We start from the raw sequence: 26481 nt of genomic DNA, 5'->3' as shown, positions 1-26481 counted from the left end.
TAACTCTGGTTCAAGGCCCACTTTACCTTCCTGCACTTGTTTTTTTTAGTGATTCACACATATGTAGATATGACCTGCATATTCTGGTGTCGCATCAGTGCTTAGGCAATGTGATGTCAAGGTGACGTCCATTCACAGCCTTCCAGCGCACATAAGGGAGCTACCTGTGTGGACCCTTCTGCATTTACAGATGGCAACTGGAGGCACGGCCCACGCCTGTGTTAGCAGCACCACACAACCCAAATTTGCTCCCTTCGAGTTAAAAATGTAACATAAAATTTGTGTTTCTGATGAATATCATGTTCACAATACACAAGAGAATCAAACTGAAAAAGGAAATAAGAGGGACAAGAGCATGTAGGAGAATAGTTTAGTGGGCTACTTAAAGAGGAACCCAAAAGTTGAAAATCTGGCAGTACTGTTACATGCAACTACTTATTTAATGAGCTGCATGTATTGGTGAGAGATGTTTTGTCCTTGCGAGAGAAAAGGGTGAACAATACAAGGGAGAGGGTGCACACAGGAGAAAAACTGCCCCAGCTCGCCATCTTCACCGCAATGGAGGTGGCAGCGATGGACATTGTGAGGGTGGTACCACGTGAAGAAGTAAGCAATGGAAAGATTGGAATATGTGGAAGAGAGGGTGAAATAATATTGAAACCTATAGATGAAGGGGATCCTGCCCATCTGACAGCATGCCAAAGCCTCAGCTGCATTGGGAAGCCTCATTTCCATCTGCTGTCACAGGTGAGTTCTCATGATCTCCTTCTTATGTCTCTTACAGGGCCAGTTGCAGAGGGAACATGTCATTGCTGCTGCAGCACCACTAGGACCATCCGATGAGAGGGAACCAACAGACTCAGCACTGTTTCATCATTTAGAAGCACCCTCCACCAGCAGCATTCATATTGGTTGATCCCCGTGTGCGATTAGAAAAGGTGGCACTAGGCAAGTGAGAATGAGGAGGTGATGGAGGCAGTGGAAGCTGTGGGCAGTCCTCCTTGAAGGATGGAGGATAGACATACCCTTGCTCAGCTGGGCACAAGTGCAGGACCTGGAGAGTCGCAAGCTAGGCCACTCGACTTTGATCAGCAACATGAGGTGTGTGCCCACATGTCAGAGTTCCCTGAGACAGTGTGGGGTCATGGGCTGAGTACATAGGAGTCTACCCAGCTCATGTGCCCCATCATGGTTCAGGGCTGTGAATGCATGCGTTCCTCCTCTGAGAGTGTGATCAACATCATGGAGAGTCAATTGCAGAAGCACTCTTGAGTGATTGCAGGAACAGCACACTGACATGCACTGAATATATGCAATGCACTGGCATTGACTGATCAGTGGTGCAGATGGCACAGAGGCATGGAGTGGATGCCAGTTGCACCCTCCTGGAGGTCCCTTCCAGTGATCCAAAGCACCATCAGAGGGCTCACTGAAAGTTATAAGGGTGCCACTCCTCATGGGACACCATCATCATCAACTTCCTTGGCCCCTCTGACTCAGGGTCCATCTATGCAGCAGGCCCTGTGACGCAGGCTGCTCCTGAATTGACGCCAATGCAGCGGCCTCTGGAGGTGTCACTACTGACACCTCCACGATGAGAATGACTGGCACATGTGTCTCAGTCACAAGCAGATAGATGGGAGCAGGCTGCTTTCAACTCATCCAAGGCAGCAGGGGGAGCACTGCATAGAACCTTTCAAGAGCGAAGGCCACCGCGGTAATCACAGCACTGAGTAGTTCACTTGGCGTAATTACACTTGTGATTGTGTACATCGTAATTTGTTAATAATATTTGAAATACTGAGCCATGATGCAGACAAGTGAGATTACATTCTTTAATGGGAAGACATTGTGAAGTGAAGCAGTGGGCTTTGAACGGGGACTCTGAGGTTGCTGGAGAGATGTGTACTATACATTGCTGGAAAGAATGGATCTATTCATGTGCTTTTCACGGGGTATGTCCTCACAGGCTGATCAAAGAGTGTGCCAGAGCATCCAGTCCTGCCAGATGAAAAGTGTTCAGGTGAAATGTGCCAGGACTAGATGTTCCTTGGCATTCACTGCATCCTGATGAGAGCTTGGACTGCTGAGCCAGCCCCAGCCACCTCCCTGCACAGCATGGGCACCATTCTGCTTCTGCACCCTCCTCCTCCACTCAGCACTTTTATGGGATTATGCCTTCCAACTGTGGGAATCCAGAGGTGGAGGTGAAGCTCATTGAGGCCCCATCTTTTTGAAATTGCACGTACTGGCCTGCTCTCACAAATAGGGCATCAGTAACCTGTAAAATGCAGTGATGTGTTGCTGCTTGAGAGACACCACCAAGATCTGCTGCTGATCCTTTGAACGAGCCAAAGGCAAAGATGATCAGTGCCACGTAGATGGCTACTGGAAGGGGTAGGAAAGCTGTACTACGAGACCTGAGGCCTTCCTTAAGAGGGCACAAATCTCACTGACTGTTTGCCTAAATAGGCACAGTCTTCTGCGACACTGATTCTCTGACATGTTCAGGTAACTTCTTCTTCGGTGGTACACTCAATACTGAGGCTGTGACCTCCGTTGCCTTTCTTGCCTCTTGTTCCTTGCCTTTGCCCTCCTTATGCCCTCCCCTAGAATGTTCTGCAGATGCTCAGTGATATCCTTCGCCCTGGCACTCCCCTAACTATGGAATCCCCTATAACTATGGCTTTTTTGGTCTTTCTCCTCCCTCCCTATATAACTGAGCCACACAAGGTGCTATGATCTTGGCTGTTGCTCACTCCACAGATGAGCCCTCTTCTCCATCAGTATTCAGTACCTGCTATTTTCTGCCTGTCTGATAGTCACCCAATACCTCTCTATATACATTCACTTAAGCTGTGGAGTGACCAGCTCCTAAACTTGCTAGCCACAAAATACTCATCCCTGCAGTTGGATTGAAATAACAACAGCGGTTGCTCAAGTTCCAAAACACAGACGTTGAACTCCTCCAGCTGACAACACTACCTGTACCTGTGGTTGTCTGGGACATGGGAAGTGGCTGGGAGTTCCCACATGGCACATGTCCTGCCATACCTCTATTCAATAGTAACTTTCAAAAAGAATTGGATATCTGTGATACAGTGAAACAGTACTGTATATTTTTATGATTTAATCTCCTTCCTCCAAAAGTAATGAAGTGGAGCGGAGAATCAGAGGGCAGAATTTAACGGGTGGCCGGGATTCCCACCCCAGCACCCGAAGAATTGGTGGGGAACACATAACGCTGATTCCGGCTGTCCAGCAACCATTTAATGCTCCATGGACCATTAAGTGGTTGGATGTAAGGCTTCTGCCCTTCACTTGGGCTTCAGATTTCTGGGCATTGGGACTGGTTCTGGGGAAGGTGGGACCTGTACAAGCCAGATGGTCTATACCTGAATAGGACCGGGACGAATGTCCTTGCAGGGAGATTTGCTAGTGTTGTCGTGGAGGGATTAAACTAGATTGGTAGGGGACCGGAACCTGAGGGCAGATTCAGATAGGACAAGTTCAGAACGGGGAGTGGGAGACAGAAAATTAGCGGCTGACTCTGAAAGACAGAAGAAGCAAAGGCTAAAAGGTTTACAGCATAGGAATTTGGCAATGTTAAAAGGTATTTATTTAAATGCGAGGAGTATAGCAAACAAAGCTGATGAGCTGAGGGCACAGATAGACACATGACAGAATGATATCATTGCTATAACAGAAATTTGGCTTAAAGAGGGGCAAAAATGCAGCTCAACATCTCAGGATATAGAATTTTCAGGCAGGACATGGAGGGGGATAAAAAAGGTGGAGGTGTAGCATTATTGGTTAAAGAATCAATTACAGCCGTGAGGAGGGATTATATACTAGCAGTGGGTGACCATTTTAGAGACAATGCCCATAATATAGTTAGATTTAACATCATTATGGAAAAGTTCAAAGATAGAACAAGAGTAAAAGTTCTAAATTGGGGGAAGACAAATTTTACGCAGCTGAGAGGTGAGCTGGCAAAAGTGGACTGGTTACAGATACTTGAAGGGAAATCTGTGACAGACCAGTGGAAGCCATTCAAAAGCGAGATTCTACAGGCACAGTGTATACATGTCCCCACAAAGAAAAAGGGTGGTACTGCCAAATCTAGACCCGACTGGTTATCTAGAAGTATACAAGGCAAGATAAAGCAGAAAACGAAAGCTTATGACAGTCACAAGAAACTTAATACTGAGAGCCTAGAGGAGTATAGAAAGTACAGGGGCGAAGTAAAAAAGGTAATTAGGAAAGCAAAGAGGATATGAAAAAAAATGGTAGGTAAAATCAAAGAAAACCAAAAGATGTTTTACTAGTACATTAAGAGCAAGATAATAACTAAGGAAAGGGTAGGGCTGATCAGAGATGTATATGGTAACTTGTGCTCTGATCCTGAAAATGTGGGCACGGTTCTCAATGAGTACTTTGTCTCTGTCTTCACTAAGGAGAGTGATGAAGTAGATATTCTATTTAAAGAGGAGTGTGAAATATTAGGTACAAGGATGTACTGGAGGGACTGACATCATTGAAGGTGGATAAGTCACCAGGGCCAGATGGATTGTATTCCAAACTATTAAAGTAAGCCAGGGAGGAAAGAGTGGACACTCTGAGGATCATTTTCCAATCCTCACTAGATGCAGGTGAGGTACCAGCGGATTGGAGGCCTGCGAATGTTGTACTATTATTTAAAAAGGGCATGAGTGATAGACCAAATAATTATAGGCTGGTCAGTCTGACTTCTGTGGTGGGAAAATTATTAGAATCAATTCTGAAAGACAGGATAAACTGTCAATTAGAAAGGAACTAATCAGGGATAGTCAGCATGGTTTTGTTAGGGAAAGGCCATGTCTAACTAATTTGATCAAAATTTTTGAGGAAGTAACAAGGAGGATTGATGAGGATAGTGCAGTGGATGTTATCTGCATGGATTTTAGTAAGGCATTTGACATGGTCCTACATAGACTGGTCAGAAAAGTAAAAGCCCATGGAATACAGGGGAATGTGGCGAGTCAGATTCATAATTGGCTCAGTGCCAGGAAACAAAGGTTAATGGTTTATGGATGTTTTTGCGAGTGGACAACAGTTTCCAGTGGCTTTCCTCAGGGCTCAGTGTTGGGTCCCTTGCTGTTGTATATATGAATGATTTGGACTAAAATGTGGGTGGCATAATTGAGCAATTCACAGATGTCACAAAAATTGGCCGTGTAGTTGATTGTGAAAAGGATAGCTGTTGTCCCCTGAATGAAATCAGTGATTTGGTTGAGTGAGTGGAAAAGTGGCAGATGGAATTCAATCCAAAGAAGTGTGAGGTAATGCATTTGGGTACAGCAAACAAAGCTAGGGAGGATATTGGGAGGGGTGGAGGAAGTCCGAGACCTTGGTGTGTATGTTCACAGGTCCCTGAAGGTGGCAGGACACGTGGATAAAGTTGGAAAGAAAGCATACGGAATGCTTTCCTTTAATGGACACGGTATAGAATACAAAAGCAGGGGTGTAATGATGGAACTACGCAAAGCGCTGGTTAGGTCACAGCTGGAATTTTGTGTATAGATCTGGCCGCACATTACAGGAAGGACATAATTGCTGTGAAGAGAGTACAGAGGAAATTTGCAAGAATGTTGCCAGGGCTTGAAAATTGAAGCAATGAGGAAAGATTGGATAGGCTAGGGTTGTTTTCTGTGGAACTGAGGAGGCTGAAGGTTGCCCTGATTGAGGTGTGCATGATTATGAGGGGCCTAGATAGAGTAGACAGCAATGCCCTGTTTCCTCTGGCAGAGAGGTCAATTCCCAGGGGGCATAGATTTAAGGAGATTGGTAGAAGGATTAGAGGAGACATGAGGAAAAACTTCTTCACTCAGAGGGTGGTGGGTGTTTGGAATTCACTGCCTGGTTTGGTGGTCGAAGCAGAAACCCTCAAATTATTTAAAAGACACCTGGAGCTGCACCTGAAGTGCTACAGACCAGGAGCTGGAAGGTAGGATTAAAGTGGTCATCTAGTTTTTTGTTATTTTTTTCTTTTTCGGCCGGCACAGACACAATGGGCTGAATGGTCTCTTTCTGTGCTGTAACTTTTCTATGCTTCTAAGTCCTACCTCAAAGAGCTACCAGTCAGTCTGATTGGCCAGCAGCACCATAGTTCCAGCAGCATCACCTGGAGCAGTGGCCACTGCTGGGACTACAAGCAGTCCCTAGAGTCTAAGTCCAGGACCAGGTAATTACTGGGGGTCTCATGGTGGGAAGGGGAGGCCTGCAGTGGTGGGTGGCAGGATGGGGAGGGAGCAGATGGGGATTCTTGATGGAGAGGCAGGGAGAGGAGGGGGCACCCAGTGGGGAGAAGGGGTGAGTGGGTAGCCTTTGGGGGAAGTTGCCCGATGTGGAAAGGGCAGCCTTTGTTCCTGCCCCAAGCCCAAGCAAGGTAACTTGTGCTGGGCTTCCTCTTCTCCTCCGCTCCCGACCTCCTCTCGCTGGCCTCGAAATTGAGGCCAGGCAGGAAGTGGCCCACAAGTGGTGATTAACTGGCCTCTTAAGGGCCTCAACTGGGGCAAGGGTTGGTCAGCACCCTAGACCTCATCCCTCCTCCACCCTCCCCACCCCATAAAATTGAGGACTTATTGGGAGAGGGCTGAGAGTGGCAGGAAGGCCACTCAGATAATTTAACAGCCCCCCCACCTGCAAACCCAAATTCTGATTATAGAATCATTGAATGACATAACACAGAAGAAGACCATTAGCGCATCATGCTTGGTAGAGCTATTCAGTTCATCTTACTTCACTGCCTTTTCTGTTTAGCCCAGCAAATTCTTCCTACTGAAGTACTGATGCGATTTCTTTTTGAAAGTTATTGTTGAATCTGCTTCCGCCAGCCTCTCATTCCAGATCGTAACAGCTCGCTGCATAAAACAAATTCTTATTGTGTCACCTGTGGTTCTTTTACAAATTATCTTAAATCTGTGTCCCCTTGTTACTGACCCTTATGGCACTGGATACAAACTAATTTAATGGAATGGATCAGCAGAAGTAAAATCAGTGATCATTCTATTGTAACATGGTAGGGCATTTTATACAAGCTTTGGTGCAAATTTAATTGATTAAATAAAATAGTGGCCATTTAATTCAATTGTATTCCTGTAATGGAAGAATTTTTTAAAAAATGACTGGTGCATAATATATTAGTTAAAGAAAAGATGTGGAACTTGAACCAGAGAGGATTGAGTTAAAATTTATTGATGAATTAGAAGGAACAAATGTAACATGGCTTTGCTAAATTGAATTGATTAAATAATATCAACAGGAATTATGCAATCAATTCTGGGAGGAGGATCTCAGGATAGTAATAGAGCAGGAGAATTGCAGTGCGCTTTAAAGAAAGCATTAACCACACTTGGAGCCATGAACTAGTTGTAAGTTCTTTGAAGTATTTCTTTTGATATCTCAGGAATGGAAAACTAAATGGTTTTAAGTTTAAACATGGTAAAAAAGTATAACAGGAAATAAGTGTGGCACTTACAGGTAGTGTGATCCAAACAGAAAATCTAACTTCGAATTTTTCCCCCAAATTTTCCCGGTGAAAAGTGACATATTATGCTACCTTTTAACGTGTTATTATTTAGATTGCAGAACAAACAGAGGTAATACTACAACTCCAATCAGACTTGACACAGTATCAAATCAACCATCACCATTCCAATGAGGAGTATGATGCGCAGACTACAGACATTGAATATTTACAGAAGGTCAGCTTTGCTCTAACTATCTGGATAATAATCAGATCTCTTTAAATATAAGAAAACGGAGTGATTGTTTGTATTTTCTCTTGCCTCCTCAATGGTTTTTTGAACTGCTAGCAATTTCTTGTAACTTGCACTCCAAATGTAATGGACAGGGAACTTTTAACCAAAGTTTGGCTTCTAACTAAAACGTAATTACTAAACCACAGGTATATATCTGAATTTCTTGTTTTTATAACTTACCTTCCCCATTTTTCAAATAATATATAATAATTTGAAGAAGAATAACAGAGCTGATGTTATTTGTCCTACAGGAAGTCTCTAGTTCCATATAAATATCACGCTAACTCTCAGCCAAGTATAAAAAACATGTTTCAGTTTGGAACTACTCCTTTTCTTTTCTCTACCTATTTAATTTACCTCTTTAAGAACATGATTCTTGGCACATTGAATTTTACCTCTGATATCTAAATCTGAGTCCAGTCCAGTGTTGTGATGGAAGTTTTTCTTCCTTGTCTCTGGGAGGGCCCCAAATGAAATTAATTTTAATGGTGTAAACCTGGCCCTAAATAGGTATGGACCCATAGCACAAAAATATTCATAATTTTGCGTAATATAGCATTAATTTGGTACAAACATGGTCCTTGCCTTCTTCTAGGCCAACCTGCCTTTGTTAAACTCCGCAGCATCAATAAAAGGTGCTGGCACTCCATGAGCAGCCAGCAGCTCTGAATTGTTTGACCCCCACATTTATGGCTAGTGGCACTCCTGATGTGCTGCACCCTAGGCACAACAGAAAAATGTTTAAATTAGCTGGTCTCGTATAATGCTGATATCAGCTTAAGCTGAGTGACTCAAGACAAACACCATTCTCACACCTAGGGCGGAATTTTCCATTCATGAGACTAAGTGCAGTGGCGGGTGGTTTTAGCAGTGCCCACCCCACTGGCACGAATGGCTGGGACTCCTGCCTGATTCCGCGCTTGGAGGGTCATTAATTATGCCCAAGTGCGTATCGGTCCAAATCACCTGGCGGGTCAGGAGCTAAGTTGTCCGCCCGCCGTCATCTGGCAGACTCAAAGATCTGGGCGCCATATTTAAAGGCCAGCCCAACACTTAGGGCAGAATTTTCTGAGCCCGCTGCCAACGGGCGTGATAGGTGACGTGCGCAGAAAATATGGCACGACCTGCTGCATGACGGCGTGAAGGCAGGTTGTGATCATCCGCCCAGCTAGCCGACAGCGGGCCGCGTTTACCGCCATTGGTTGGCAGGGAGCTAATTGTAATACATGAGCATATAATTAAAAGGCCATCCCGCCAGGCTCTTGGAACCCACCGGATCGTCCGTCCATATCGGGGGAAAAGCACGATGATGTGTTTCACAACAGCACGCAGGCGACATGCACTTGGCAGCTTTCACTTTGGGGTGAGTGAGCAGCAACGTTCTCCACAGCTCACCCGTTGGTTACAGGCCTGAGTGGCGCCAGGGGGAAGGGGCAACTGACACTGGACCCGGAGGCGACTGCTGAGGCGGGGGGATGGTGTCTGGGGGCAAGCGATGGCCAGCCTCAGAGGCAACTGCTGAGGCAGGGGCGGGGGGATGGTGGGGTCAAGTGCTGCCCTGCCGCTGCATCCCGCGCACAGGCAATCGAGGTGGGGGGCAGGGTAAGTGAGGGGAGTGGCCACACATTAGGGACACCTGTATAAACTGACCGTGCCTCTGCATCTAAGACAGATCAGGCACAGCCACAGTGATATAATTGCAGTCAGACTCCTAGCCTGCCCACCCGTGCAAGCAACACAGAGGCACCAAAGGGCCACCAAGTGCTCCATACCTTACCCCCTAGCCCCACCCTCCCCCACCTCCGGCACAGACTTTGAGTCCGCCACTATTTTATTGGACCACAGAGCAGTTGGACTGCAAACATTGTACAATCTCCTCGGCAACGCTGGCCATGTAGCAGACACTGCTGGAGGGGTTCACAGCTCCTTGCAAACTCAGCATCCTGGTTTGGACCAGTGTCCCCCATGTCGCAGGTTGACAGGGCAGCCATGCAGCGCACTCATCTCTGGCAATCCAATGGGTGACCAGCACTCTTTGGGAAGTGTTAAGGGGCGGTTGCACAGGGCCAGGAAAAGTGCTCAGTGCAGCCATGATAACCACGTCTCTCTCTCTTTCATGCTGCAGGAGGACCACATCAGGATCATGGATCCTGGTGACCTAGCTGTATGCCTGATGGCCTTCAGAGACTGTAGAAGATGGAGGAGAGAGCGACTGAGGCACCTGGCCACGCAAAGGCAGGAGCAGCAAACTCAGGAAGAAGGGGCAGCAGGGGCTCCCACACATGCTGCCCAGGAGCGACAGTGAGCCGTGGCTGGTCAGTCCCTTGCGACACCCAGAGTCTATAGACGCCGCCTGCCATTCCTGCAGATGACTGAGAACCAATGTCGCCGACGACTGTGTATGTCTAGGGACCTGGTGGCTCACATCTGCCACTTAATGCAGGACTTGGAGGGCATCCACTGCCAGTGGCTGTGAAAGTGACTGAGGTGCACAATTTCTATGCCAGTGGCTCCTTTCAGGGCTCTTTTCACAATCCACCACCCACAAATGTATCCATGAGGTCTTAGATGCCATCTTCTCCATGGCACACAACTTTGTGCATTTCGTCCAGAACCGGGACAGCCAGGATGCAAGGGCCATTGGATTCGCCCTGATCTCGGGATTTCCACAGGTGCAGGATGTGATTGACTGCACTCATGGCGCTGAGGTCTCCATCGCTACACTCAGTGAACTTCATTAACTGCAAGGGCTTCCAATCACTGAATGTGCAGCTGGTAAGCAACCACCAGAAATGCATCCTGCGGGTACGCGCCCAGTTTCCAGGGAGTGTGCACGACGCCTACATCCTGAGTCACTCACAGATCCCTGCAGTCTTCCAGGGTCTACAGAGGCTGCAGGGTTTGCTCCTTGGGGACAAGGGCTACCTGCAAGATGACACCCGTGCGGTGACCTCAGACTGCAGCAGAGTGATGCTATAATGAGGCTCATGCAGCAGTTCACAACTTGGTGGAGCAAACCATCAGGATGCTGGAGATGTGGTTCTGGTGCCTGGACAGTCTGGTGGAGCCCTGCAACACAGTCCGCAGAGGATGTCATACATTGTCGTCATCTGCTGCGCCCTTTACAACCTGGTGCTGCAATGGGGTGAGGAGCTGGCTGAGGAGGAGGTGGAGGAGCTGCACATCTTCTCCAATGAGGAGGACGCCAACGGGGATGAGGGTGAGGGGGTCCTCGGTGGTGCCAAGGCAGGTGCACTCAGGAGGCCCTCATAGCTGCCAGATTTGTGGAGGATGATGACAACATGCAGTGAGGTGACCCCATAGATCCTCACATCGTAGTTGTGAATGTTTGACTCCAGCCTGGCTTATGGCAATGCCAATACCCTCTGTGAGAATGCTCCTGTCATGGAGATGCAGTGGAGGCCCTAATAGTTGCTCAATCGCAGGAGGATGATGACGACATGCAGTGAGGACACTCCATAGATCTTCACATAGCCTCTGAGAATGCCTGACTCCTGTCTGACCAAGGGCAGCTTGCTCCATGATCAGGTCCATCTCAGAGACGCAGCCATGAAACTTTAGATGCATCTCATGCTGTGTCTGCCTTCAGCACCTCAGCCCTTCAGGAGCTGGTGCACAGCATCACTGGGTGCAGATGCTGGTGTGATGGGGGCCAACCCCACCTTAAAGGTGCTGAGAGCACAAAGAGAGAATGAGAGGACTCTGTGGTACCTGCCCACTACATTCTATCAGCAATGACCAGCACCGCTGAGGTGCAGGCATCAGTAATATTTCCAGAGAGTGTGAGGCTGGACCATCACTGTGGTTTGAAGGCTGTACAAAGCACAGGGAAGAGGCCCTGGACTGAGACACCTGCCTTTTATCTTGTGCGGAAAGGTTTCACATCTGAGTGACAAGAACACTGCTCAACAGAACAAGGAGCCACGGTCAGGGTGACATTCTTAGGAGTTTATTGACAATAGTGAACATTATGTACAAATGATCAACACCTGTGGCCAGGCTGTGCAACTACTTTTACCTCACTTTCCTAACCCTGCCGCTACGTCTTGATGGTCCCGAGACATCCATAGTAGAGGTGGAGGCAGCCTGCTGACTGTGACGCCCTGTCTGATGATTTTGGTGGGCTTCGTCTGGGGGGCCGAGACTGGAGGGCCCCGGCCTGATTTAGGGGTCCTCCTGTGTGGCAGTGTCATCCTCTTCGGCCTGTGAAGCTGGATCTGCGGAGGTCACAGGAAGAGGGGATTCAGATGGTCCAGTCACTCCTAGAGTCACCTGGGTAGATGGGTCCGGAGCATGCACCTGCTGATCCTCCTCCCTATGGGTGCCGGAGGACCCCTGGCTGACTCCGTGAGTGGAAGGGGTAGCTGGAGTGAGATCAAGCTGTCCAGCACCTCTCTTGAGTACATACTGTTGGAGGCCAACTATGGCATCAGCGGCAGAGTTAAGCCCGCGCAGCAGTGCAGTAGTGACATCTTGGACCAAAGTCTCCATGGTGGCCGCCATCCTGCCAGTGTTGACCTCGGTGTTTTGCAATGCCAGCGCTATCACCTCAGCCTGAAGAGGGACGGATTCCTTCATCGTGCCTTGCAATCTGAGGACTAGAGAGTATATCCCTTCCTGATGTTCCCGAGCTTGCCTTTGCAGCTCCAGAAACTGTGACATGACCAAGTCCAGAGACTCGTCATCTGATTTGGACTCAACAAGTTTCTGGCCTCCAGCAGTCCTCCAAGTGCCGGCGGTCTCGGAAGTCCCTGACTCCGCCTGCTGTGGATCAGAAAGTGCGATGTGCTCACCAGATTGTAATCCCGAGGCTACTCTAAAGCTAGGTCCCACCTAGGTGTGTGTGTGTCTGCGCTGGCGGAGGGTGTGGGTGAGTGCTGTGACCAGACTTCAGAGAGGATGCCTCAAGATTCCTCTTCAGAGGTTTCTTTGTGGCTTGATTGGAGGTCCTGGGTCATGGACTCTATGGCTATTTGGCGGACGTGCTTGTGAAAGAGGACACAACATGATGGATGTTGCACTGCTGGATCCTCATTTCGTAGAGCAGCGCTGACCTCACCATCAGCACAGGACTGGTCCCGGTCATTACCATACAGCTGGATGGCTGTGTTTTCAAATTCATTCAGAACTTTGATCTCCGGCATCCCTCCACCTGTCTGCGACCTTTGCCTCCTGTTGTGAGCCAGTTTGTCCTGCATGTTATAGAGATGGGGAGAGTGTTTCAGGACATCTGCCGGGCCAGATGATAAGTATGCCTGGCCTGTGTGGGTGGTGACTGGTCCCATGGATGGGATGAGGACAATGACGGTGTGTGTGAAAGAGTGAATGGTGATGTTCCTTTCACTGGCAGTGAGTCAGGGTCCTGTGGATGTGTGATGGGCTTGTGAGTGTGAGAGTTGGGAGTGATGAAAAGAGTGACTTACCCTGGAGGAATGGAGGTGATCATTTTGCAGCGCTGGGTGGTGTGTCCTCCTCTGCAGGGCATTTACTCTGTCCACCGCTACCACTGCCTTCCAAGCCGGGTTGGTGACTTTGCTGCTCATCCCGCGGCCAGAGCGCGGGTAGAGCACATCCCGTCGGGCCTCCACGGCATCCAGCAGTCGCTCGAGGGACCCATCATTGAAGCGCGGGGCTACAGTCTTTTTTCCTTTGCTGGCCATGTCTCCTGGGCAGCGGTGGTGAGCTGGTGGCGATGAGCGATTTGCTGGTAGCTGCCTTTTAAAGATGGCGGCTGGTGTGATGCAACAGCGGGGTGATGGTGGGCAGGCAAATGAGAGCCTGCCCACCATGGAAACGGCATGCTTCGCAGGAGTGAATAAATAATGAGGTGGACTTGGGACGATGCAACGTGAAAACCTGCCATTTTCGCCAGCGGGTAGGACTCCATTTTACTCACCCGCTACTGCATTTAGTGCAATTCTGGGAAAATTCCGCCCATAATCTCACATTCCCCAGCCCACCAGAGATGCCTGGCAGCCAGAAGAAGAAGGCTAAGAGCCTCAAGAAGAAGGCAGCACCCCGCTTCACCCACCAGGCCCTCCAGGCCTTGATGAGAGGGGTGCAGGTACACAGGCAGGGGCACTTTCCCAAATATGGCTGTAGGAAGCACAAGAGACCTGGTAGGCTGTCAGGGAGCAGATCAGCACAGCTGGCAATCGTGCCTGAAATGCCATCCAGTGCAGGAAGAGGATGAATGATCTTATCCGCTCCGCCAGGGTAAGTCAACCTTCAACTCCGCCCAATATCAAACTCTCGTCATAGCATCATGCACTCAAATGGCTACTCCCCTCAGGGATCTCACGCAGACATTAGTGGGGGACACATACCAACACATTCTCTCACCGAGACTTTCACATCACCACCATTCCATCTATCATGTTGCTGACACTCCATCCTCTGGCCCTTCCGGGGAGGGCTCACCACACACAGGGAACATGCATCTCCCCCAACCTCTGCTACATCCCTTCTCATCACGTGTCTTTCTTTCTTCTTCATACAGGCCAAGCTGGTGCACAACAGGCACGAGGAAGCACAGGCCTGGGGAGGGAAGGCCGACATCATTGCCCTCAGTGAGTTTGAGGGGGCTGCAGCCAAGCTGGCTAGGGAGGACAGGAATTGACCCTTTGGGGAAGGGGAGATTGGCCTCTCCCAGCAACCTAGGCAAGATCACAGCTCCATCACGTCATCAAATCCTGACATTCCCAATGAGTCACATGCAGTCTTATCTAGCTCATGCTCATTAACTGAAACTTTATTTTCCAAGCACTAGCAGATCGAGGCCCCCAAGCCAGTCCAGCACTAGTGTGACCCCACAGACTACATCTGAAGAGGAAGCTCCGAAATAACCATCATGGCGCTCACACATATCCTCCATCAATTCTAAGACACACACGTCGGCGGGGCACAGCTGTTGATTATGCTCGGGCTCATTTTTTGGGGAACACCTCACTGACACATCCCTGCAGCAGTCAGAGGCAGGGACAGCCGAGGTCTCCAGCACTCGGAGGGCTCCTGGAGACCAGCCACCCGCTTAGTCCGAGTCAAATGATGAGCCTCTGGAAGCTGCTGCCAAGTCAATGCTGGAGATGCACTGGCAGGCGGCAGAACATCAGGCAGAGATTCAAGAGTCACTCAGCAGACTAGAGCAAATGATGGAGGAGTCCGTCCGCTTTCTTTCTGATGTCGTGTCTATGACATACGAGCGTCTCGAGGTCACCATCGGAAGGTGTTATGACACAGCAGATGATGTATGCCAGGCGGACCAAATCCACGAGGGAAACCCGATCGCGCTATCACGCTGTTTTTTCAATTTGTATTTATTTCAAGGTATGTGCACTGAATTCGGAAGTAATAAGCCCACCAAGACTTTTAGAGATTTAAAAAACTAAATTAAAATATTTATTAACAGAATAAATGATTTCCAGCTGATACGTAGGACGACAATTAATATCATAATAACTCCTAAAATTCCTAATTAACCTGACTCCCAGTTACACCCCCTTTAAGGCAACAGTCTAAAAATAGACTTTTGGATTTTCAACAGATCCAGCAAATGAACACAATATCCTGGACAGTGGAATTCCAAATGACTTTTCTCTACCTTCAGTTTTGGTAGACAGTAGACTTATGCATTAATACTGCAGGCTTCATTAAGGCTATTTCACATACTTCTGTTAGATCTCACAATGCCTTCTCCTAATACATAGCCTCATTCTCCTTTATATGTGTTTCTCTCTTCTTAATATGTAAATTCTATTGTTTCATATGACTTTGAAACTGTATCGTTCTCACAACATAAAAACTTTCATGTTGCTACTATTTATTGTCAGTAACGTTGGGAAAAATAAACACATTCCCTAGCCTTGCTTATCTGGCTAATTTGTAAACAGACCAAGATGCCTTTGAAATCCAAATCTCCCTTCATTTATCTAAAAATGAAAATCACCTTCACACCTTACATGCTAAGCCAGCACCCAACTTGACTCTTTAGCATGTTAAGCACCTAGCTTCTTTTGATGATTCAAAGCTTGCAGTCTACTTGACTTAAAATGTAATTAAATCACACATCGACAGACCTAACTATACTTACCCCCATAAAACTACTTTACATAAACCAGAAAAATATTATAAAAATTATTATGCTTCCATGACAGATGGCTGGCAACCACCATGGATTTGCGCTTGGCCCTGCACTCCATGGTCACACACCATAGTGGGCACCATCAAGATGTAGGCGACATGGGGACGAGGCACCTTGAGCTCCCTTCAGATGCTCCTTCTTCTTCAGGAGTCAGGGCGGTGCCCTTGAGCACCCACAGGGAGGATGAGCATCAGCGGACACCCAGGGGGCCTCCTCTCAGGACACTCCAAGGGTGTGCCGCTCACAGACCCTCTGCCTGTGACCCCATCCACTCCAGCTTCTCAGGCTGCCAAGGGCGCTTCTGCCCCACATGAATAATGTAAGCTTGTATCCATAACTGGTTTTATATCATTTTTAGTCTACTAATTAAACATTTGAAATGTTTGTTAAGAAATGTGAATGCCCGTAGTCAGCTATAAATTTATTTTTAACTAGCATGTACCCATTCTCATATATTACAGTACTTTACACAGAAATTAAATACTTTGGATAGATTTTGAAGGATGGCCAGTATGCCATGTTTATTTTTATATTTTATTTTGTGGTTACCAGGAACTTGAAGCAGTAAAAAATGTTTGCAGTGAAAACATCAGTAAAGTTGGAGAATATGAGCAAACTATATTCGATCTCAGAACAGAGATAACAAAATCTTCTGATCAACGAGAGAACTACGTACTTGAAGTGGAAAAACTTGAAAAAATTTTGCAAACCCTTCAACTAAATGTAGCAGCTTCCGAACATAAACACAATCTAGAGGTTATACAACTGCAGCAGCAGATTACCCAGCTTGAAAATGATCTTACAGTTTCCCAGAAAGCTTGTAATCAGAAGGATCAGGTTTGTTGCATATTTGGTCATGAAAATTGTTAAGGTGCTTTGAGCAAATTTCCTAATGGAGTCTACAAATTGTCAACATAACTTAGGTGAAGGTTCAGCGCATGGTTTATCTATATCTTCTACTAATCTACTGATGTTACAGCGGCTGGTCAGGAGAGCCTCCAAAGAAATTCCCAGTTGCTATGATTTTTCGAAGAGTCACATAAATGAAATACAGCAAAATAATTTGATAAACAACATAACTATGCTGCATTTAAAAGTTATGATTATTTAAGTTGATGTACACATGGATAATCAAGCCAATTTAGTTGAGTGCATCAGATCAAAGTATTGGCATTTAGTTTTTCACGAGCAGAATTTTCCCGTTGGTGTGCAGGGGCGGGACCCGCACGTCGATGTGTAAAATGATGCGTGGTGATGTCGGGCGAGCGTCCCAATGTCACCGTGCGCCATCGCGATATTTCGTTGGGAGGGCACGCAATGATATCCGATGCGCGCCTGCTGTTAATTAATGGGCCACTTGAGGCGCCAATTGACGGTGATTTTTCGGCGCCTGTGCAATCTTCGGGTGGGAGCACGGGCGCAACAGGCAGATGGGTAGGACGCCTTTGTATAAACCTCATCCACGGGTGGGATAAGAGGGCTCAGTGGGGTCACGAGTGTGCTCTGTCAAATATTGATTTTTCAAGGTTAATGATACTTGCCAGTGTGATCTGCAATACTTCAAAACACATACCAGCTACTTGGACTGGACTCACAACCTTCAGGTTAGCACTCTGCAGTGAAGAATCATTTTTGGGCCTGCAAGTTTCAGGAAGTCTTCCGTTAGCCTGGGAATGGAAGTTGAACTCTCACTGGAGGCACCTCCTCTTAGGAGGAAGGGAAGGCTAGAAGGAGGAGGAGGCCAGGAGTAGACATTCAGCCTCCAGGGGAGAAACCGTTGGGAGGACAGGCGCAGACACAAGAGGCGCAGGGCCAAGAGGTAATCCAAGGCAGAAGGGGCCGCAGAAGAGGCCCCTATCCTACTGCCAGGGTATACAGGCAGCAAAGCAGCTACCTCAATATGTCTGAGGTGCAGTGCCGAAGGAGGCTCCGTCTCTCAAGGGAGACAGTCAACCATACCTGTCAGATGATTGGGCCTGAGATCTCCACGAACTGTATGGGTGGACACCCCATGCTAGTGGATCTAAAGGTCACAGTTGCCCACAACTTCTATGCCTCTGGCTCCTTCCAGGAGTCAATTGGTCATCGGTGGTGCCTCCCAATCAGCTGTCCACGCTTGTATCAAGCTGGTTACAGACGCTCTGTTGAGACGTGCATTGACCTGCATTCACTACCGTTGGGATCAGGCAAGCCAGACACAGCGAGTCAGAGGCTTTGCAGCCATTACTGGCTTCGCGTCCAAAGTGCAATAGACTGTACACATGTGGCCATCAAGGCGCCAGCAGGTGAGCCCAGTGCCTTCGTCAGCAGGAAGGGCTTCCACTCCATGAACGTGCAGATAGTGTGTGATCACGGGATGCTGATTCTACAAGCCTGTGCAAGGTACGCAGGCAGCTCCCATGACACCTACATCCTCAGACATTCCCAGGTGCTGGGGCTCTTCCGTGCTCCAGCCCGGCTGGATGGATGGCTGCTGGGTGACAAGGGCTATCCTCTCAGAAGGTGGCTCATGACGCCTCTCTGCCATCCAAGAACAGAAGCTGAGCAGCAGTATGACAGGATCCTTGCCTCCACAAGGGCTGAGGTGGAGAGAGCCATCGGGCTTCCAAGATGGGCTTCCGATGCCAGTACCGCTCAGGGGGTGAACTCCAGTACCCCCCAGATCGTGTGTCGCTGATAGTGGTTGCATGCTGCGCTCTCAGCAATCTTGTGCTGGAAAGGGGGGACACTGTGGACGATGAAGACATCGACACATTGGCTGCGGCTGCACACGATGAGTCCAGCAGTGAGTCCGAGGATGAGCACGCACAGGGAAATGCTGAGGGGATAGATGCTGACCCGGGCATACTCCAGGGAGGCCGGGACACCCGGGAGGCTTTAATACAATGAACCTTCAGCTAGCACAACACATATGGACCTCCAGGACAAGCCTGGGCTGCAGGCTCTATACTCGATACCTGAGTGAAAAATCTGCCTGATTAGGAACATTAACTAAGGGCCTTGTTAATAAAGCTGAATGTCCCATAAATCACTCATAACATTATTGGTAACCATCCACCTGCAGAAGAAAAGAGGAACCCTCAGCCATGGTGACATGTCTGAATTTAAGATTAGAACAAAAGGAACTTTAGAAAATAAAATATCAAAGGTGTTAAAAATCACACCAACTTATAAAGACCTCATTGCAGGCCAACACAAAAGCAACAGTGATAAACCCGTGGTGTGCCTAAGGTGCCTTATGTTTACGTTTTCGGGTGCTACGTCTTGATGCTGCCCCCTCGATGAGAGTTGCATCTGAGACAGCCTGCTGACTCTGCTGTCCTGTTGGCCTCAATGACCTTGGCAGCCATCCTCTGACCCATGGAGCCTGTGCTGGCCCCGGCTGGGAGGGAGCTGCCAGTTCCATAGCTGACATCTCCCCAGTCGTCGCAGCCTCATCGGATGCAATGGTCACTGACAGAGAGGCAGAGGAGCTGCTGCCCTCATCCGGAGCACCCTGAGAGGATCCCACAGAGCTGACAGGCAGCTGCTTCACCGCCAGGAGGTCGCTTCGGACCTCCCTGTTCACCGTGGATGGATGAGCACCGAACTGGGAAACTTGGTGCCCAGACCATCTCCCACACTGGCACTAACTAGCTGAGGTCAATGCCAATGTGAGGGCTTGCTGGTCCGAGCGCAGCCCCACCTGATTGGTCTCCTGGAGGAGCTTCTCCACGAGAGTCAACACTCTCTCCATGGAGGACCATAAGACCATAAGATACAGGACCAGAAACCAGGCCACTCGGCCCACCGAGTCCGCTCCGCCACTCAATCATGGCTGATAAGTTTTTCAACCCCATTCTCCTGCTTTCTACCCGTAACCTTTGATCCCCTTACCAACCAAGAACCTACCTATCTCGGTCTTAAATACACTCAATGACCTGGCCTCCTCAGCCTTCTGTGACAATGAATTCCATTGATTCACCACTCTCTGGCTAAAGAAGTTTCTCCTCATCTCTGTTCTAAAAGGTCTTCCCTTTACTTTGAGGCTGTGCCCTCTGGTCCTAGTCTCTCCTACTAATGGAAACATCTTCCCCACGTCCACACTATCCAGGCCTTTCAGTATTCTGTAAGTTTCAATCAGATCTCCCCTCATCCTTCTAAACTCCATCGAGTATAGACCCAGAGTCCTCAAACGTTCCTCATATGTTAAGCCTTTCATTCCTGGGATCGTTCTCGTGAACCTCCTCTGGACCCTCTCCAGGGCCAGCACACCCTTCCTAAGATATGGAGCCCAAAATTGCTCACAATATTCTAAATGTGGTCTGACCAGAGCCTTATAAAGCCTCGGCAGCACATCCCTGCTTTTATATTCTAGTCCTCTCGAAATAAATGCCAACATTGCATTTGCCTTCCTAACTACCGACTCAACCTGCAAGTTAACCTTAAGAGAATCCTGGACTAGGACTCCCAAGTCCCTTTGCACTCCAGATTTCTGAATTCTTTCCCCATTTAAAAAATAGTCTATGCCTCTATTCTTCCTACCAAAGTACATGACCTCACACTTCCTCACGTTATATTCTTTCTGCCACTTCTTTGCCCATTCTCCTAACCTGTCCAAATCCTTCTGCAGCCTCCCCACCTCCTCAATACTACCTGTCCCTCCACCTATCATTGTATCATCTGCAAACTTAGCCAGGATGCCCACAGTTACTTCATCTAGATCATTAATGTATAAAGTGAAAAGTTGTGGTCCCAACACTGACCCCTGCGGAACTCCACTAGTCACCGGCTGCCGTCCTGAGAAGGACCCCCTTATCCCCACTCTCTGCCTCCTGCCAGACAGCCAATCTTCTATCCATGCTAGTACCTTGCCTCTAACACCATGGGCTCTTATCTTACTGAGCAACCTCCTGTGCGGCACCTTGTCAAAGGCCTTCTGGAAGTCCAAGTAGATAATATCCATTGGCTCTCCTTTGTCTAACCTACTCGTTACCTCCTCAAAGAATTCTAACAGATTTGTCAGGCATGACCTCCCCTTGATGAAACCATGCTGACTTTGCCCGATTTTATCATGCACTTCCAAGTATTCTGAAATCTCATCCTTAATAATGGACTCTAAAATCTTACCAACGACCAAGGTCAGGCTAATCGGCCTGTAATTTCCTGTCTTTTGCCTCACTCCCTTCTTAAACAGGGGGGGGTTACATTAGCGATTTTCCAGTCCTCTGGGACCCTCCCTGACTCCAGTGATTCCTGAAAGATCACCACTAACGCCTCCACTATCTCTTCAGCTATCTCCTTCAGAACTCTGGGGTGTAATCCATCTGGTCCAGGTGATTTATCCACCTTCAGACCTTTCAGTTATCATAGCACTTTCTCCTTGGTAATGGCCACCATACTCACCTCTGCCCCCCGACTCTCTTGAACTTTGGGGATGTTACTCGTGTCTTCCACCGTGAGGACTGACGCAAAGTACCTATTCAGTTCCTCCGCCATTTCTTTGTTCCCCACTGCTACTTCTCCAGCGTCATTTTCCAGCAGCCCAATGTCCACTTTTGCCTCTCTCTTACCCGTTATATATCTAAAAAACTCTTGCAATCTTCTTTTATATTACTGGCTAGTTTACCCTCATATTTAATCTTCTCCCTCCTTATTTCTTTTTTAGTTGTCCTCTGTTGGTCTTTGTAGGCTTCCCAATCCCCTGGTTTCCCACTGCTCTTCGCCGCATGGTGCTCGACCATGAGACTCATTGCATCAGCGATGATCCATGTAGACTCCTCCACCACAGACACCAAGCCAAGCATAGCCTCATGTATCGCCACCAGATGCTCCCGCACAACCTGCCGCATTTCCTGCATTTGCTGCATTGTGGATTTCTCCAGAGGCACATCATCAGCCACCGACTGAGCATGTGCCTGGTCCCCTGCAGTCCTCCGACTGTTGGTGCCATGGGCACTCTCTGTTTCTGCCAGCTCCTCCAGCGACTGTGAAGTGCCTCACCACTGTGCCGCAGGACACTAGCCGATGTTCTAATTTCCACCGAGGTGCTAGTATCAGTGCTGGTGCCTGCCTGGCAGACATGGTGTGTCGCTGGTGAGTCCGAAACTTCAAGGCCCTCAGGTGTGAGAGGGGGCCCCTGCTGCCCGTCCTCCCAGCCCTGCTCCACTGATGCTGAAAGGAAGAACAATGACGTTGGATCAGTTAACGTGGAGACAATGTCAGTTTGGATCCCTGTCCCCTGAATCATTATGCGCTCATCCTTCCATAAGCTATGTTCAAGCCATGTTGCAAACTTCAATCACTGAACATTCAGCACTGCCATGGCTGTTGGGAGAACAATGGTGACCTCACTGCAGGGCAAATATACCTGCCCATGACACCCTAGCCTCACTGACACTGGTGGGCCTGGGTGCATGGCACCTCTCCAGATTTAGGGCCTCCTGCCAACTGGGACGGCCCTCCGCCATTCCTCACCCGCTCGGTTGCATTTTGTGCATTCTTCTCCTGAAAAGAAGAAAAGAGCATTGATTAGTGCTACTTGTACCTGGATTCTCTTCGTGGACGGCCCACCCCAACCAGAGTGGGACACTGCAGGGCTCCAGTGCCTCCTCACCCCGCTGCTGCCGAACACTCACACAAAGACGCTGGGCCTGTCTCCATCCTCCCCCTTGGATAAATGCTGCCTGCATCACTTTTGGCACCACACGATCTAACCTTCCATAGCAAGGAGGCACAAGCACGTGGAGCGCAGAGGACAGCAGATCGATCGGTGCCACGCCACCTTGAAGCTCCCCTCCCAGCATGTCACCATCCTGACTTTGACATGTCCTGGAGTTCCAGCTCTGAGCCTAGGCGCAGATCCTCTAGGTTGCCCCCAAAACAGTAATGTGGGTCTCAGTGTACCAAATGCTGCAGGTGCAAAACCTATTTCTTCACCACCCTCTCAAGGTGTCCTCAGCATGGGTAATATCTGCTGGCCCACCCAGTGAAGGACATGTGCTGTCAATGATTCAATGCAGTCACTACACTCAGACTTGGGGGGTGCGGGGGGGATGCCAGGGGGGGAAGCCTACCTGCTGGATTAAGTGACCAATGCTAACATGGTCCTCACCCTGCCAGAGTGCAACAGGTCATTGAAGCGCTTGCGACACTGGATCCAGGTGCGTCGCACAACATGGTGGTAGCTCACCACCTCCGCCACCTCCTCCCAGGCATGTTTAGTCATGTGGGGGGGCCTCCCCCTCCCATCCTGGGGTACGAGGACCTCCCGCTGTGCTGCCACCTCCTCACGGAGGGCAGCAAGGCAATCGTCAGAAAAACAAGGGTCACAGTGCCCCCCTGCCCTACCCTCCTGCCTGGCCTGCTCATCAGCAGCGCTCTGGGGAGCCCTTCCACTGGCCATAATTCACAGCCTTTGAAAGACTGCAGCAGCTTTTTAAAACAGGCCACCGGGTCACCATTGGACCCGGCGGTCATTGCAGTCCCACCGCCGCCCGCCCCCTCCCTCTGTCCTTGGGAGCCACGTTCCGCGCTGGGCGGGCCTTAATTAGCCCGCCTGCATAAAATGGCGGCATGCACCCGATCGCAGGCGGCAATCGGGTCCACGCTCGCCCAACAGGCAGAAAATTCTGTCCCACATGTTTTTCAAAATATCATTTTATCAGTTACTCAAACTGTGGCCCCTTAACCATATTTCTTACTTTTCAAGTTTATTAAAACCTAAACCTTTGCCAGATATCACATCGAAATTGTGACCAATTTGAAATTGTGGTGAAAATCTAGCTCAGGAATTAATATATGACTTACATTGGAAAAAATTGCAACCTGCTTTTTGATTTAGTTCTGTTGGAATTTGGTTACATTTAACAGAATTCAAGATTACTTACAGAGCAGAATTTTCCCCCCTGTCAGCGGGGAAGTTCAGGAGTGAGCGCAACCAGGTTCGCCGCCATTTTACATGGGCGAGCCAATTAAGGCCCGCCCAGCATGACCCCCGCCAGGAAGCACTGTGCGCTCCCTGTGCAGGCAGGGGGGGGATTCCCTAAGCTGAGAGTGCATGTATCGCGCATGCACATGAAAGAGCCCACTCATCTCCCTGAGGCTAAGTGCAGCCTCAGAGAGATCAGCGCCAAATTCAAAAATGTAAAAAATAAAAAAATAAAATTTCCCTGACATGGCCCCCCCATGTGACACTGTCACATGAGTTGGGACATGTCCATCATTTTTAATTAAACTTTTATTACACTTTTAAAAACCTACATGAAACCTCATCCCACCCGTGGATGAGGTTTCATGCTTTTTCTGAAGCCCGTCAGGGCCCCTGACCTGCCCGTCAATGTTAAGGCTGGACGGGCAAGTCCTTTAACTAGTGCAATTACTTTTTAAATGGCCTCAATTAGTCGTTGACAGGTCAGCAGGCGCACAGCTGATTTGGCTGCAACCCCGCCAACCTGAAAATTGAAATGACACAGGGTGACGTCAGGAGTTCCGCCCGACGTCATCCCGCGTCATTTTAAGCATTGGCGTGCTGATCCCGCCCCCGCACGCCGACCGGGAAATCCTGCCCATAGTGTTTTAATCTCCATGGATGTTTATTTTCCAATTTGTACCTACATTTCCTGATGGCAGTGATACTGTGCTATGGCCAAAAAGAGAAGGAGAGAGAGTAGAACCCTGGCTTGAGAAACCACCACCCACCCCGCCCACCTCTGTCAGGGCAACTCTTGGTCTCTCTGCCCAAAAAACCTGTAAAGACCTGTGGCTCCAAGATTGGCCTATTGAGTCGCCTGAGGACACACAAATGAAGCCTGGTGGACATCGGCTTGGATTTTCATCCTCCAGACGGGTAGGCGGAGTTGGGAAAATGCCTGGCTCAGCCTATCCACCTCAGGAGAATGTGCCCGCCAAGACAGGATCTTCATTGCTGGTGGGTGGGTGCAGGCTGGAGTCAGGCCAGCCAACCAGGAAGAAGTATGGAGGCAGCCACAGGAGCAGCTGGGTGCCAAGGTGGGCTGCTTAAAAGGCCCATCTTGGTGCTGTGGGACTATGTCCCAGGGAAACAAAAACACAAAGACCCTCACATGCCCTTCAGCCTCCAAAAACTCCCATATCCTATCCATGCCACCTCATGCTCTGCAACCACCCCCTTAGGCCTCTCATACTCCCTGTGCCAAGCCCTGCCCTTCCCCCCAGGCCCTCTGAGCCAAGCCCTGCCCTCCCACCCACCCCCCCTGTCTCCTCATGTCCCCTAGGCCAGGCTCTGCCCTTCCACCCACCCCCTCAGGCCCAGAGCTGGGCTAATTAGGAGTGAAATAAGGAAGCATTTTTTTCACAAAAAGCACAGTGGAAATCTGTAACTTACTCCCCAAAAGCTGTGGATGATGGTCACTTGAAATTTTCATACCTGAGATTTTTGTTGGGTAATACGTCAAAGGATATGCAACGAAGATGGAGAAATGGTGTTCAGGTACAGATCAGATATGATCTATTTGAATAATGGAACAGGATAAAGGGGCTGAATGGCCATTTCTGTTCCTGTGTACCATCTTATAGCTGGTTGACGTTATTTGCTGTTGAAAGGCCTCAGCCTTTCATAGCTCAAAATTTAAATTTTAAGAAGAATCAAGTGGAAAAATAGTTCGTATTTTCTGTTGTTATAGGAAATATGGAAAAGAGATGATCTCCTGCAGAAGACACAGGCCGATCTCCTGAAGTCCCAAGAAAATCTCAAAAAGAAATTAGCAGAGGTAGAAGATTTGGACACCATAGCCAAGGGCCTGAGAGTGGGAATGCAGGAATTACAGAATCATATGAAACAGATTGATAAAGAAAATATAGCACTGAGAACAGAGATTCAGCAACTAAACCAGGAGCTGCAGGATATCCATCAACAGTACAGGGAGAAGGGTAAGCATTTTCCTTTAAAATAGAATACAGGGGAGGTGGTGGTGTTATGGTGATGTCACTGCACTAGTAATACAGATACCCAGGCTTGTGCTCAGGACATGGGTTCAAATCTCACCACAGCCGCTATTTAAATTCAACTAATAAAATCTGGAATATAAAGCTAATCTCTGTAATGGTGGCCATGACAACTATCATTGATTGCTGTCAAACCCATTTGGTTCACTAATGCCCCTTTAGGGAAGTGATGTTCCGTCCTTACCTGGTCTGGTCTACACGTGGCTCCAGATCCACGGTAATGGGGTTGATTCTTAACTGTGGCTTGAGATGGCCTGCCAAGCCACTCAGTTAAAGGGCAATTGTGGATGGGCAGCAAATTCGGGCTTTGCCAGTGAAGCGCACATAACATCAAAGAATAAAAAATAATAATTCCCTTCCCAAACTAATTGAGCTCTTAATGTAGATTCTTTGTCTGGGAGATAGACATATTTCGCTGCAGCTGAGGGCGAGAGCCTAGAAGGCTGTGTTGCCTGCCTGGTGCCAGGGGTTGGGACATCTGCTCGGGGCTGGAGATTAACTCGCATTGGGAGTGGAGGGAGATCCAGTGGTCGTGGCCCACGTAGGTACCAACGA

General features: G+C 48.7%; 1 protein-coding gene across 4 annotated transcripts in view; it reads left to right on the top strand.

Moving 5' to 3' along the window:
* The window catches only part of LOC144679671 (uncharacterized), a 665324-nt gene that overhangs the window by 368771 nt on the left and 270072 nt on the right, over positions 1-26481 (top strand). For all 4 annotated transcript variants that reach the window (XM_078540272.1, XM_078540271.1, XM_078540274.1 and 1 more), the window contains 3 exons: positions 7623-7745; positions 16516-16800; positions 25605-25851. In XM_078540272.1, the coding sequence (XP_078396398.1) occupies positions 7623-7745; positions 16516-16800; positions 25605-25851 (655 nt within the window). The remainder of the gene's footprint in view (positions 1-7622; positions 7746-16515; positions 16801-25604; positions 25852-26481) is intronic.

The sequence above is a fragment of the Cetorhinus maximus genome, chromosome 4 (genome assembly GCF_964194155.1).
Source record: "Cetorhinus maximus chromosome 4, sCetMax3.hap1.1, whole genome shotgun sequence".
NCBI lineage: Eukaryota > Metazoa > Chordata > Chondrichthyes > Lamniformes > Cetorhinidae > Cetorhinus > Cetorhinus maximus.
The sequence above is the reverse complement of the archived record's forward strand: the minus strand, read 5'-3'. Positions and strand labels throughout refer to the sequence as shown.